This window comes from Choristoneura fumiferana, chromosome 3, assembly GCF_025370935.1.
Source record: "Choristoneura fumiferana chromosome 3, NRCan_CFum_1, whole genome shotgun sequence".
NCBI classification, from domain to species: Eukaryota; Metazoa; Arthropoda; class Insecta; order Lepidoptera; family Tortricidae; genus Choristoneura; species Choristoneura fumiferana.
This window is the reverse complement of record NC_133474.1, coordinates 14,920,670-14,936,556: the sequence shown is the minus strand read 5'-3', so window position 1 is coordinate 14,936,556 and position 15,887 is coordinate 14,920,670. Positions and strand designations below refer to the sequence as shown.

Genomic DNA, 15,887 nt, shown 5'->3' with positions numbered 1-15,887 from the left:
TTTTGCACAACATAACATGCGGATCGAAATGCGCGGAAAACAAACATCTCGCTTTTTAATTTTTTTTCCTGGTAATTTGCTGTCACTGCTGTCAATTTTTTTTTTTTTAATTTTTCGATTAGGCCCTTTTTTGTCTTTTATTTGTCAAGGTGGCCACATAACGCGTCTAATCCGTCTATCAGCAGCTCACAAACTAGCAGACTGCTAGCAAGCGTTTATGAACATACTTCTTGAAAACCGTCTAACAAGCTTAATCAGTCTGGTAAGTAACAGACGCGATCAAACCTCAAATAAGGATTTTTTATGAATAAGGCTGTAAAAATATAAAAATAACATAGATAACGTTTTATTTCAACATCTAATCAAAAGCTTTAGTTAGACCTAAATTGTAGCTCGCCAGTTCCTGAAAACTTTCCAACAAATCTAGCAGACCTAACTTGGTGTAACTAATCAATGAATCCGAACTATTTAAGAGCAGGAACGCGATCCATAGTCTTAAAAGTTTCGAAAACGGAGAAGTGTGGGTGGAATAAAACAAAGGCAGGCACGCGCCCGCCACGCGGCACTCATGCTGAGTGCTCTGCTTTGTGGCGGGCGGTGGCTCAATGCTGTACCTACTCTATTACTACAGCTACGCGTAGAAGTGTACGATCCTGTGAGCGCGTTAGACGCACGCGTCTACGCGACGCAATTGTCCGTCACTCAATCAAATAAAAAGTCGCTCCCGCTTGTAAGTACTAGTTGAAGGTGACTCTTTTTCAGGATTTTATTTTACCCTCTACAGTCATCGTCAAAGACCAAATCGAAATAAAGTGTAAAATATACTGAGCGGGAAAAAATATGGCCTTTAAATTTATGCAGTAATTGGTATAAGTACTACAGCGAGCTCTATTTTGAATTTTTTGCTTGCATTTTAACATTCAACTAAATATTTCAACTTAATCGAAACTAAATAAGTTACTCGTATGTAGCTACATATTTAAAATTAGAAATGTGTGCAAGTATTTTGGATGGCGAACAATTTTTTGATTTGCATCCTCTTTGCTGTCGGTGGCTGATTGGCGCAAGTCCTTTGCCGCGCGCCTTCGATCGTAAAAAAGGCGGCAGTCAGCCAGACTTCAAAAAAACTCTCGGCGGATATATATTATTGCGGTTGTGCTCAGTTTTGTAAAATAAATATTAATTGTGATTGTAGACATTGTAAATAGTTTTGTGTGTAAATAATAACAAACTTTATACGCCTAAAAACTAGCTAGTGAAGTGGCGGTGCGGACTATTGCGGCTTTACGGACTTTAGCGAGCGTCATACATCGAAGTCGGTTTCATTGAGGTATGTTTTTTCATGAATTGTTCTCTAGACATAATGCTGCACAGAAGAGCAAATAAGCCACGGCCTTGGTAGCAGTCACTATTCGAAGGTTTATTAAACATATTTGGTCCATCGTCGCTCGGAGTTTTGTTTCGTTCTGTTGCAGTTTAGGTTAGTTTTAAATAAAAGTTATCTGTATAAAAACGGTGTTAGACAGCTTTTTTCGTTTTATTTAGATTCAAAACACTGAAATAATATTTTGTGTGAATACTTATTTTAGTTTTGCGGAATAATTTAGTAATTCTTTCATTGCATTCGACAGTCATTTGTTTTAAGCGTGGACACGGCCGGCCCCGGCTGACGCTTGCGTTCTAAATTCAAAATGGCAAAAATCAAAGCTTGTGAAGTAAAATTAAAATTAGAATGCGATTGGTTTAAAGCTTCTGTCGAAATGATTAAGTCGCCTGACTTTAATTCGAGTATTTTAGCCGCGCGATTACGAAAATTAGAGGCTCATTTTAATAACTTGACAATGGCATATGAAGGCTTACTAGAGGTTGAGTCAGACGAGGAAAAAATAAAGGAATATGATAGTCAGTACCGGAACGCTACTTTACAATATAACGAGTGTGATGCCAAATCAGCTGAGCTGCCGATTTCTGTGGATATTAGTAGCAACGGCGCGGCGGCCACGGCGGCGGCACAAGAGGCGGCGGCGCCTGCTCCGCGCCTGCCTCAGATTAATTTACCTCAGTTTGACGGTGATATCTTTCAGTGGGTCAGCTTTTATAGCTTATATTCCTCGTTAGTGTTATCAAGGAAAGATATATCTGACACAGAGAAATTCCATAATTTCTCATGTACAAAATGAACCGAGGTCGTTGATTCAGCACTTACCTATGACGGCTTTATCTCTTGCCACGGCACTCGAAATTCTTACCTCGCGTTATCATAATAAGCGTTTGTTGTCCGATCGCCACATTTCGCGTATTTTGAATCTACCACCATTGAGGAATCATAACGCATTAAGAACTAACATATTGAATCCTTTGCTCGAATCCACTCAGGCATTGAAAAGTTTTGGATTACCAGTTGATGAATGGAGTTATCTTTTACTGCATATTGCATTAACAAAGTTGCCGTTGGAGTTAAAAACGCGTTTTGAGCAAACATACGGTGGACTGAAAGAAAATTTACCAAGATTTGATGAACTAGTGGTTTTCTTGCAAAACGAATGTCATTTTATTGACACAGCCAATTCATTTGATTCAATGACGAAACTATTGAATACATATAATATTAGTGACAATAATAATCGATTCGCAGAAAAACGGTGCGCATTCTGTTCAATGAATCATTCATTGCAAGATTGTTTTAAATTTAAAAAAGGCTCTCCTACTGACCGAAAGTCTTGGGTGCGAAATAACAATCTGTGTTTCAGATGTTTCGGTAATCACTCAGCGGTAATGTGCAAGCAATTTATCCCGTGTGCACGTTGCGGTAATGTTGGACATAATTATTTAATTTGTTCCATCGACATGAATCCGCAACGGAATGTGATTCAGTCTCATGAGCCACAAGAGCAACCACTGCGGCGCACACAGTGCGGGGGCGTGCGCGCCGGCAACTGCGCGGTGCTGAGCGGCGCGGCGCAGGTGCCGGCGGCGGCGGCGGCGGCGGGCCCCGCTGCGCAGTGCCAGTGCGCGTGCTCTGTGCGCGAATTACCCGCACCAACTTGCGATAACTCTGAATAGCAACTAGTCACAAGTAGTGTTTCAACGGATCCGGTATTAGCAGAAGATGTTATTTTACCTACAGTAATTGTAAATATTGTTTCAGCATGTGGTGAACTTGTTAAAGCACGGGCTTTGTTAGATTTAGGTTCACAAGTCTCAGTTGTTCGGAGTGATTTTGTTAATCTGTTGGGGCTGAAGAAACATTACTCTGTGACACCGTTGACAGGTATAGGTGGTACTCAATCAAAAGGTGGCAACCATATTGTCACAATTAATTTTCGGTCGGAACGTAATGTGAATACTTTTATGTCGGTAAACGCGGTTGTTTTAAAATTACCTACCACGTATGTTGCGGCTCGGCTCGGTATTTCTAGCATGGTAGGTATTTCGGATAGCGGTTTCGGTCATATGTCCATTATATTCGTGTTGTGACATTGAAATTCGGTTGAAGGTCTCGGTGAAATTATTTTGGTAACCGGGACTTTGTCCTTACGGTATTACGCTATTGATACTTGATTTTGCTCTCTTTGGGCCAATACGTGGTGATGAAAGCGGTACGTTACCTCGTAGTGTAGATTATTTTTCGGGTGTTTCTTTAGTAGAAGCGGTCGAACGATTTTGGAAGGCGGAGGAACCACCATCTATGGGTTCGATAAAAGATCCAATGGATGTGATCTGTGAACAATTGTTTGTTAAATCGGTGACTCGCGGTTCGGACGGTAAATATATGGTTCGGTTACCTTTAGTTCCTGGTCACGCGACTATAGGTGATTCTAAGCAAATTGCTGTTCGTCGGTTAATGTGTTTAGAAAGGCGTATGAGTACTCAGCCTAAATTTAAAGAAAAGTATGTTGAATTTATGCGTGAGTATATGAACCTCGGGCACATGCAGCCCTCGCAGTTTGATATTGACTCGGGCCAAGAACATTACATTCTTGCGCATCATGGAGTATTCAAAAATTCGGGCGATACTGAAAAGATACGTGTAGTTTTTGACGGCAGTGTAAAAACAACTAGTGGGGTTAGCTTGAACGATTGTTTATTTTCTGGAGAGAAACTACAAAATGATATAACTAAAATTATTTTAAATTTTCGGGTTCCACTGTTTGTGTTTACAACTGACGTGAAAATGATGTTTAGGATGACTTGGATCCACCCCGAGGATCGAAAATATCAATTGATTCTTTGGAGATGGAATCGCTCGGAACCGATTCGTATTTTTGAACTGACTACAAATACGTATGGGTTAAAATCAAGTCCCTATGTGGCAATTCGTAGTCTTCATCAGTTGGCAGTTGATGAGCAGGAACGATATCCAAGAGCGGCAAAGATTTTGTTAGCAAATTCATATGTTGATGATATTAATGGAGGTGCAGATTCTATTCAAGAAACTCGAGAGATCATGAATGAGCTGATACAGCTTATGAAAACTGCTGGTTACGAATTAAGAAAATGGGCATCAAATGAACCTTGCTTGATATCTGACTTTCCAAAAGATCATTGCGAAACTCCTCGTTCTTTTGACGATGATACGGATTCTACTTTTATCAAGGTGCTAGGCATCCAATGGAACCCTTCAACAGATAGTTTCACTTACAGGATTAACTTACCGTCTGAACAATCAAAAGTCACTCGACGTAGCATTTTGTCGTCTTTGGCGAAATTATTTGATCCAATGGGATGGATTTGTGCTGTGGTGTTTCGGATTAAATTACTTTTACAGGAATTATTGAGTGACGGAGCTAAACATGTTGAATGGGACACACCTGCACCCAAAAATTTAGTTACGAAATGGAAGGCCATAATTTCAGATTTGCCGAATTTAAAGAACGTTTCGATACCACGTTGCTTAAAATCTAATAATGAAAAAATGTTCTCTTTACATGGTTTTTGTGATGGGTCGTCCTGCGGATATGCAGCTGCGGTATATTTACGATCGGAAAATGATGATGGAGTAGTTATGGTTCGCTTGGTTACAGCTAAATCTCGTGTTGCTCCACTTAAAACTAAGTTGACTATACCGCAACTGGAGTTAAATGGTGCTGTCTTGCTTGTTAACTTGTTATCACATGTGTACAGATATTTGAGCGAGTTATCATTTGTATTTTCGGACGTTATTGGATGGTGTGACAGCACTATCGTTTTAGCTTGGTTGCACGTTCCTCCTCATAAATTGGAAGTTTTTCAAGGCAATAGAGTATCACAAATTAAAGATAAAAAATTGCCTATGGTTTGGAGACACGTGCCAGGGGATTTAAATTGTGCAGATGTAGCTTCACGAGGATGTTCTGCAGCTCAGCTACTGGAGCATCAACTTTGGTGGGGCCCAGAGTGGTTACGCCAGGCTCGTGAATTGTGGCCTCATGATAAAAAAACGGAAATATCTACTGTATTACCGGGAATACGGTCAAAATCCATCAATGTTACGATTTCCGAAAAAGGATTTGATTTATTAAGTCGTTACAGTTCATTCGTAAAACTAATAAACGTAACGATTTATGTTTACCGTTTTATAAATGCTTGTCGAAAGCGGACTAATGTCAACAAAAATCCTGTCTTGGAACGTCGTATGGTTGTTATTAATTTAATAAGTATGGTTCAAAGAATACATTTTGATAACTATATTGCAGATTTAACCGCAGGAAAACCTATTCGAGATTCCTTAAAAAAACTGAACTTATTTTTAGACAACGGATTGATTCGCGTAGGTGGGCGTTTATGTCATTCGGATTTGCCCTATACGGCGCGCCATCCCATTCTGCTTCCCGCTAAAAATAAGTTTACAGTATTATTGGTTGAACATTACCATAGAATATTCTGTCATGTAGGAGCCAATACGCTGGCAGCAATTTTGTCTCGTAATTACTGGATATTAAACATGCGATATTTAACTAAGAGCGTAACATTTAAATGTGTGACATGTTTTAAAGCTAATCCACGGCAACATCAACCATTTATGGCTGACTTGCCAGCTGACCGTGTTCGATCTTCACGTGCTTTTGAAGGAGTTGGGACAGATTTTGCGGGACCCATTCTCATTAAAAGCAGTGTTTTGAGAGGTGCTCGGATTCAAAAATGCTATTTGTGTATTTTCGTGTGTTTGGCTACAAAGGCGGTACATTTAGAGGTAGTTTCGGAACTTTCAGTAGAAGGATTTGTGGCAACTTTATCTAGATTTGTCTCTCGAAGAGGTCTTCCATCCTTGATTCGCTCTGATTGCGGAACTAACTTTGTTGGGACAAACAAGTATTTGAAGGAGTTGTACATATTTTTAAGGGATAATCATTCTGAAATAGAACGTCAATCGTCGCAAGTAATATAACCTGGTTGTTTAACCCTCCCAGCAGCCCTAACATGGGAGGATTATTTGAAGCGGCCGTTAAGTCAGCAAAGACCCATATGCATCGTGTACTCGGGGAAAGACGACTCACCTTTGAGGAGCTGAGTACATTCTTCACCAAAGTAGAGGCTGTCATGAATTCCAGGCCGCTTTGTCCTCAGAGTTCGGACCCAGCTGATTTGGAAATTCTAACACCCGGTCATTTTTTAATCGGTCAACCTCTTGTATCATTGCCAGAATATCCATTTGAAGAAACAAATTTTAATCGGTTATCGCGTTTTCAACAAATTCAAAAAATGTCTCAACATTTTTGGTCTCGTTGGCGAAATGAATACCTGCATACGTTACAACAACGTCCTAAATGGACTTCACGTTTGTCTGCTCCTAAAGTCAACGATTTAGTCTTAATAAAAGAAGATAATTACCCTCCTTTGCAATGGAAACGTGGTCGGATTATAAAACTATTGCCTGGACAGGACGGAACAGTTCGAGTAGTCGAGCTCAAAACTCAAAACGGTACATTACTTAGGCCGGTATCAAAATTGTGTATTTTGCCTTTAGATGGTGACTGTTAACTAATGCTCGGCTTGGTTCTGGGGGGGAAATATGTGCAAGTATTTTGGATGGCGAACAATTTTTTGATTTGCATCCTCTTTGCTGTCGGTGGCTGATTGGCGCAAGTCCTTTGCCGCGCGCCTTCGATCGTAAAAAAAGGCGGCAGTCAGCCAGACTTCAAAAAAACTCTCGGCGGATATATATTATTGCGGTTGTGCTCAGTTTTGTAAAATAAATATTAATTGTGATTGTAGACATTGTAAATAGTTTTGTGTGTAAATAATAACAAACTTTATACGCCTAAAAACTAGCTAGTGAAGTGGCGGTGCGGACTATTGCGGCTTTACGGACTTTAGCGAGCGTCATACATCGAAGTCGGTTTCATTGAGGTATGTTTTTCATGAATTGTTCTCTAGACATAATGCTGCACAGAAGAGCAAATAAGCCACGGCCTTGGTAGCAGTCACTATTCGAAGGTTTATTAAAGAAAAAATATGGCCTTTAAATTTATGCAGTAATTGGTATAAGTACTACAGCGAGCTCTATTTTGAATTTTTTGCTTGCATTTTAACATTCAACTAAATATTTCAACTTAATCGAAACTAAATAAGTTACTCGTATGTAGCTACATATTTAAAATTAGAAATGGGTTTGTAATTCAGGAAAACCCAAATACTCTGAAATATTTTATTCCGATTTTCCAAACTCTGATTTTCACAATTCCTAAGACATATAATTCAGATTACTAAAAAACACGAAATTTATTTTTCCGAATCTCAAATTATCGTTTTTTTTAATATCCGATTCTTATAACTCCGAAGAATGAAAAACACGAAATGTTATTGGTCCAAAGTACAGTAAGTATTCCGATTATCAATTTTCCGAAATTACATTTTTAATTCAGAAATATGACATTAGGCAAATTAATAATAATTATAATAATAATTTAAAGTTTATTTCATGCTCTAGTCCCATATACTTCGTGTTAGTTACAGTCTTATAATGATAATGTTAGTAGTTTAATTAATTGCGATTGAATTTATCAAAACAATAAAAATAAAAATAAATAGGATGTCAGAGTTCTAAAATTAAACTTCGTCGTGTTAATAATCGGAATCTTGAATCTCGAATATCGAATTAATATCAATCAATTTAGGTAAATTGACCTGCGAAGGTTAGGTTAGGTTAGAATTGCGTCAAGGCGCGAAGCGCCTTAACTGCGCGGAATAGGAGCTCCGGCGGAGCTCCGTCGACCTTGTGTCACATTGCTGAAAATTAATCACAGTTACTACTGTTTGAGGCCAATCTAACCTACATAGCTTACGTTAATAAGTCGGGATTTATTATTGATCGGTGTAATGATATTCGGAATTTTGAAATTTGGTATTTTAGTAATCGGAATTCGTATTTTTGGCATTTCGGATTATTCTTGAGTCGGACTTCTTATTGTTCGGTGTATTCGAATTTTGAAAATCGTAACCTTAGATATTTTTAATTAAGTATAATTTTCAGATTTATAAAAATCGGATTTATGAAGAATCGGAATAGTCATATTAGGAGTTTTAAAACATTCGGAATTATAAAAATCGGTATTTTCGGAATTTAGTTTTTCGTATTTATGTAGTGTATCTACTGTGGGGACTGTAGCTAGGTAAGAGCTAGGTATAGGGGTCTACGCGCGTGATTTTAAATTCAGTTAAATAAAAAATATTATAATTCTTCTGTACGTTGCTTTATTCCTGTTAATACTAATACTTTTACAGATAGGTCCAGCCGCTCAGGCTGTCGGGAGCAATCTGTGCTCCAGCGTGTATACCGCTGTCAATCGTCTTTTAAAATCAAATTCTACAATCATACAATATAAAAATACTATCATGATACACAATAAAGTCAATCTAGCGTGTTAGGTGGTCAGTTTTACCACCTACCAGCGGTATTAAGCCTAGTCCCTACAGTACCCTTGTAATTCAACATAACATATATATCATAACATTATACTACCTACTACAATTTTTTTTTGGCTTCAGAGTAGTCAATTACTTTTGAGATTTTTCATGGTTAAAGTTTCCTGTACCGTAACGCGTAAACACAGAATAAATAATGATTCATTCATTGTCATGGTGATCCTATTGTCTTTACTAGTAAGTACATGAGGTAAATAATTAGTGAGGTGGGCGCTAATGAGCACTCGATCAAGGACCGAGATCGCTGCACGAGACAAGACCGTGGCGGCGCCCCTTCAGATATTGGCTCCCTGCACCTACCAGGAATTCATGAATATCGTAAACCTAAGTGTTGCCTCAATAATCTCTGCACTCTGGTCTCAAGACTTGGCTTGTTTGAACAATGATTGGAGTGTCCTTGAAGCACTGGCTGAAAACTTACATGATTATAAAATATTTTCAAAATATCATCTTCACTTCAATCATTGTTCAAAAATTACTTTTTATATTTTTATGACCCAACATCTGATGATCACAACTGTCTAAACCAGTAGCAATAGACAATGCGCCCTTGGATCTTTTTTTAATTATATTAATTCGGCAATAATACTTCTATTAGTACAAGTGAGGGTAGATATTTTTCTAAGTTATAATTGATGGTTTAGGTAGAGGCCACTTAGTTCCTGCTCGCGACCGTCTGCGAAAAATTTGTTATCGCTATCCCTTGGGAATTATGCAATGTTTTCGCGATAAAAACTATCCTATGTCCTTCCCAGGGTCTCAAATTATCTTCATACCAAATTTTGTTTAAATTAGTTTAACGGGTTCAGCGTGAAGAGGTAATTAATAAAGATATTAGTAAGGATTAGTAAAGATTTATTCATATCGTAGTCCAGTATCGTCATCATTATTTAAGTATTTAAGTTCCCTATGTTCGTCGTTTAAATAAAGAAACGTCCAAATATCAAGCAGCTACTATACCGAACTGGCAAGAGCTTATTGAGACGTGGCGAGAGCATGTGCCTCTTCTCTCGACAGGCTTGCTTTGTATCCCCCCACTAGAACCACTTTGTAGTGACGAGGACATGCTGTCTTCAAAATATAATGAACTCTGTGGATATGACTCCCCATTTGTCTGACAGCCTTATGAAAAGCATTTTTAAATATTTAGTAAGTAGCACTATTATGAAATGCGATCGATGAAAAATGTTGGAAATGGACTAACTTCGTCTAATTAGGTCAGGTGTTTGACAAATTTAACTACTGCCTACCTGAAAGGTATAATTACTTTATATTGTTGTATAGTTTCAAAGTTAAATGAATAAATGTACGAAACACATAGCATGAGGTTTAATTTGGTCACTGTGACACTCAACTAAAATAAACTGAAAAATATTGCAATATAACCTTTCCTCGAATGTAATAAAATATTTTCGTGTTACGTTTTCTTGAGGCTCCTCTTCAAGCCCACGCTTTGACCTTCGCAAAATGGAGCAACCGAATAGAATATACGTTCAAGAATGAACAGAAATGTCGGGATGGCTAACAAATTAATGGATTAATTTATGAAATTTGACTTACTTATGGATTAGCACCACCTTTTGTAACATTGTCCTAAGTTCTTTCTTTATTCACTTTAATTCATTTTAATCGCAATTGCTCAATAATTCTAAATTTACTCATTTTTTATCCGAACGATAATATTTTCAGCCCCGAAAAGTAAATGTAGTGAACAACTGTTCAATGTTCATCCGTAATACATAATACATAATAGGCTAGACGACTAAAAAAAACTATTTAGTCCGTCGTTAGATAATTAAAAAGTATTGTGCACGTATTTTTTCTTTTATTTGACAAACAAAAAATGACGAGGTTACAGTGCTTAGAAGTTTCGAGTGGAGTCACTATATGGTACGATTTTTACCTAATAGTGACGTCACAAGCCCCCACTCCGGAATTTTGATGATCTACTTATACCTTTGTCGATTTTTAATAATTTGATAAACCAAAAAATACGTGTCCCATATTTTTCCATTCTAACTGTCAGACTAAATTAGAATGATATATTTTTAACCCAGTCGTCATCCCTATTCACACCATCGCCTTACACGTATACGTTTTTATTGTGAAAAGGTCCAACAACTTCCTTCTGTTCGATATTAACTTCCAGTCGTACAGGTAGAAAGGTCAACTTCTAGAAACCTGTACTAACCTAAGTGAGTGGAACAGATTCACTTGACTGGAATGATGTAACTATATCGTTATCCTCTAATTCGGTTCTAATGGTGCAGTTAAGGAAGTGTTCTTGAGCGCTCTCGTATAGGAAATGAGTTCAAATTGCCCCTACCTCGGAGCAGGTTCCATGAGACGCGGTTGCTTCATTCTCCACTAACTATTGAGTTCAGTAGACCAACTACAATTTCGAACGATTCTTTTAAGAGGATACTTTATTGAATTGTAAGTTTTATTTAAATTGAAGGAGTTCAATCTCTATCACTAATCCTACTCGTGTGTTGCAATTTAGTCCACGTAAAGATTAGGATTAGGTTAGGTTATATATACGCTAATGTTAAGACCCCACTGAAATAATAAACTCCAACAGCTTGAATATGAATAGAAATATGTATAAAAGCAATTAGGTACTTATAGGTTGATCTCAGCACATGGATCTTAGAATGTATAGGTACATTAACTTACCTCGTGTCTACAAGTTGCCTAAAACCCCCTCGTCCTCCCTCGGGGTGATATTTATCAATGTCTTTTGTATTTTTAAAGAAAAACTGGTAGTAGTATCTTTACGGTACTCCTCTCCGTATGTTCAGGAACTCAAAGTTTCACGTATAATTCCAGAGGGTGCGACGACGTGCAGAGGTCACTGGAGCTGCTGGACCAGGTGCTGAGCGAGTACGACGAGGGCGAGCCCCGGTCGCTGGAGGCGCGCGCGCCGGCCGCCACGGCCGCCGCGCCCGCGACGCCGGCCACGCCCGCCACTCCCGCCACCGACGACGACTCGCCGCTCGCCGGCCACACGTCCGAAGACGATGGATACATGAGCATGAACGGGAGAAGGTGATTATCAGATGCTTAATTATTGCCTAGCAATTGAACAATACCATGCGGCCATGCCATACCCGGTTTTAGAGTAGAAAGGATCCAAACCGATCTTTTTTCTATTATCAAGAAGACATTAATATCTAAGGCGTATTATAAAGTTAATGATTATATCATGAACAGGGATATTTTGAAATAATTCGGATCCGCATTGGCGATCCCTTACTTCAAATAGCGAACCTACTGTGTTAAAAATAAATGTCTATAGGTACCTACTGATTGCGAATTTTGGACTCCATATCTGTGGTGAGGAATCCACGAGAAAATCGTCTCGAAGGATCGTTTTCGATTGATAACAGTAGGGTTACTACGAAATTCTAAAATCGAAGTTCGTATCGTACCGTCCCTCTCACTCTCGTATTAAATAATATAAGCGTCGGCGGGATGGTTCGATACGAATTTAGATTTTCGAATTTCGTAGTAGCCCTACAGATGACCACGATTGTGATGTTTCATAATTAGACAATGTTAATGCGTTCAGCATACATGCAGTATGCAACGGTTCACTGAGGATGAGGTAGGTAAGGTACATCAAGCTCTTAATAAGTAGGTTTGTCACTCGATGTAGACCGTGATTATTTTCTTATTTTCCGAATTACCATTGGCAGTCTTCGTGTATCTGTAAACTTAGAGCTGTACAGTCACCTGCATTAATATCTGCCACAACGGAGAGTAAAATAATATCTGACACATTCTGCCGGCCCTAGAAATAGAGTCAATTCTATGAACGGAGTTGTTCTGATTAGAAGGTAACCCGGTTCTACGCAACGTTTTAGCCAAAGGTATGAAGTGCCCTCAGCGCTGTTGCACTCCCCTTCACACAGCCAGGAGTCTCTAAGCGCTTGCCCTCTTTGCCTGTAAAGGCCAGTGAAGGGCCAACAGCATTTATCCTCACAAAACTCAATGGCCAGGTAATTAGTCAGTTTAACATGGCACAAAGCAAACAGCGGTAATGCGTGCGTGCATTCCCTTACGGTGTTTGTTAGATATTAAAGTAAATGTCACTTAACCGAACATTATGATCCTTTAGTACCTACTCACGAACGGTTCGACACAAACCGGCTGTGAATAAAAGAAAACTTTACCCACGGCTTTACACGTAGTTAAAAACTATTGCCAGATCTAGAATCAAAATTCCGAAATTTTACTAAGTTTCTCTGGAAGATCCCAAAAATAACGCCGTGGTCTTCATTGCAATTGCAGTAAAACCGACTGTGCCAGATTCTTGTACATTTTTAGGTATGCCCCGCGGCTGAGATTTCATAATTTTATCCTGATGCCGTGAAAATATCGGTATAAAAATTAGCCTATGCGTTATTCCAGGCGTTCAGCTTTCTACATACAAAATTTCGTCTAAATCCATTTAGCCGTTTAAGCGTGAGCATTTAAGGAGTACTTAACAAACTGAGGGTGACAGCCTAGTGCTGTGAATTAATGAAAATGAGGTAAGGAAAGCCAGTTCACTCGTCGTAAGAATCAGTAATCCACTAAATTAACTTAATTTCTACATTTATTTATTGGATTTGATTTGAGAAGCTGTGGTGGCCTAGTGGTTTGACCAATAGCCTCACAAGCAGAGGACCGTGGGTTCAACAAACCCCGGCTCGCATCTCTGAGTCTTGCGAAATAACATTTGAAATTTACCACGAGCTAATACGGTAAAGGAAAACATCGTGAGGAAACCTCCACAAACCTGCAAGGTAATTCAGTGGTGTGTGAAGTTCCCAATTATTCTCAGAGGAGGCCTGTGCCCAGCAGTGCGACGTATATTGGCTGGGATGATGATGATTATGGTGATTTATTTGATGAAACTTCAATGTAGCAAGTAAAAAAAGACAATGATATATTTTCCTAAACGCGCTTCCAGTACTGTCATTTGTTATGTTCTCCAGTGCCTACTATGCCAGCCCCAGCTACTAATATTTGCACTGAGCCAAAGACTAAAAATACACTAAAGATGATTCTGTATTGTTTCCAGAGCGAAGTTTGCCCTCGGGTTCCGTCCGACAGAAGAGCGCGAGGAGCCGTCCCCGCCGGATCCGCCATCGCCGCGATCTCCGCACTCGCCGCCGCCGCCCGAGGAGGCCCAGCGAATCATCTCAACCCTCCTACCCAAGTAAAACAACTTAACCATTCTTAACCCATTTAAAGTTAGTTTAAAGCTTCGTTAAGTCCAGCCGAAACTTGAGATGGAGTTTCGAAAATTTACACCGTTGGTCGTGGACGCGTGCTGCTTACAAATTATTGCTATGCTCAATACTTACTCGTTATGACTTTTAGTTTCTAAGAACAATAAATGTTTCTGTCACGATAACAATAATAAACTTAAATCACGGATCAATATCAAGACTTCTAGTAATTAGATAGAAGAAACTTAACAAACACGTAGCTACTTAGCTTCCTTATAAATCTACGGCGGTTTAAATTCTAATTATAAATACCTATATTCCTCATCAATAATAGTTTCGCGTTCGCAACAATATTCCCTTGAATCTTTTCAGAGTATCACCAGCCAACTCAGCAAAACGAACATCATCAGTGGAACAGCGAGTGCCGGGGGAGGCGTTTGATTCCATCATCAGCATCAACGGGATTACAACCGCCACCCAAACCACTTTTGTAAGTATCTAAATATTAGATAGGTACAACAAAACATATATGTTTTTGTTACATAAATATAAGACAAACTGGAATAAAACTAGATGTACTGGATAGAACAGAAAAATATCTGGTTGGCTAAAACTGGCTAGGAAGGTCTCATTAATACGATTTTAAATAGTTGATCCAACAGCCTATTAGATGACTCGATAACATGATGGCATACCTAATCCTTACTAAAATTATAAATGTGAAAGTAACTCTGTCTGTTATCTTTTCACGGTTCACTCACTGAACCAACTTAGACGAAATTCGGTATAGAGATAGTTGGAGTCCCGAGGAAGGATATATTTAGGCTTCTTTTTATCCAGCAGTTTTTTGGTCCAGCAGTGGTGTAGGGGTTATAGCACGCAGCACGGATTGCTGAGGACCTGGGTTCGATTCCCAGTGCCGGGCTTTTTTTCTGGTTTTTCTTTGCATCCGTGTCTCGATTTGTATTTTCGATATGGCTTCTTTTTTCCCGGAAAAATGCGTAGTATACCCGCGGAGTCACGGGCAATAGCTAGTATATCATAATTATAACTTTTTCAGCCGAAAACAAGACACCAGCGGCCATACGGGTGGGAGAAAGACAACGAAAGCAACGGGTTCCAGCTGCAGCAGCCTCCAGTCCCGCCGTACCGGTTCGCGTCTCTGCAGCACGGCGCACGCCCACCTGGTGACGCTGCCGCCTGGCTACCCCCACGCAATCCTCACTCCCCCACCCCGCCCAACAAGAAATCCCCTAGTGTCGAGAATCCCCCAGTCTTCCCTTTCATGGGATTCTCCAGCGAATTCAGCGACAAGCCCTACAATGAACATCCCGTCACCATATACCCGGGACCCAATATACAGTTCAACCGACCAGCTCACTCACCAACATACAACATACCCAAAATATCTCCCTCAAACACCAAAGGATCCGAAAGAAATGGCGCTAGAGACAACAGGTCGGACATGGAAATATTATCGCCAAGGGCAAAAGTGCCTCCGCGGACTCTCGCTGGTTCTATGGAGAGACATAGAGAAGTATGTAGAGGATCTACGGAGGAGATAATGGAGATTTGTAAGATAAGAGGTTCTAACAGGAGCAACGACGAGGAGCACTTTTCGGATGATTCACTTGAAGAGTCGTTCCCGCCACCGCCGCCCGCAGCAACCACGCCTTCGAAACGCAATTCCATAGCTTGGGAAGTGTCACTCGATGGTGATGACCCTCTACTCACTCCAGGGAGCACAAAGGTACGTAATTTAAA

General features: G+C 39.6%; 1 protein-coding gene across 5 annotated transcripts in view; it reads left to right on the top strand.

The window, feature by feature from the left end:
* LOC141426705 (uncharacterized) overlaps positions 1 to 15,887 on the top strand; it is a 173,109-nt gene that overhangs the window by 121,478 nt on the left and 35,744 nt on the right. For all 5 annotated transcript variants that reach the window (XM_074085825.1, XM_074085827.1, XM_074085824.1 and 2 more), the window contains 4 exons: positions 11,734 to 11,952; positions 13,973 to 14,110; positions 14,496 to 14,613; positions 15,184 to 15,873. In XM_074085825.1, coding sequence (XP_073941926.1) covers positions 11,734 to 11,952; positions 13,973 to 14,110; positions 14,496 to 14,613; positions 15,184 to 15,873 — 1,165 coding nt within the window. The remainder of the gene's footprint in view (positions 1 to 11,733; positions 11,953 to 13,972; positions 14,111 to 14,495; positions 14,614 to 15,183; positions 15,874 to 15,887) is intronic.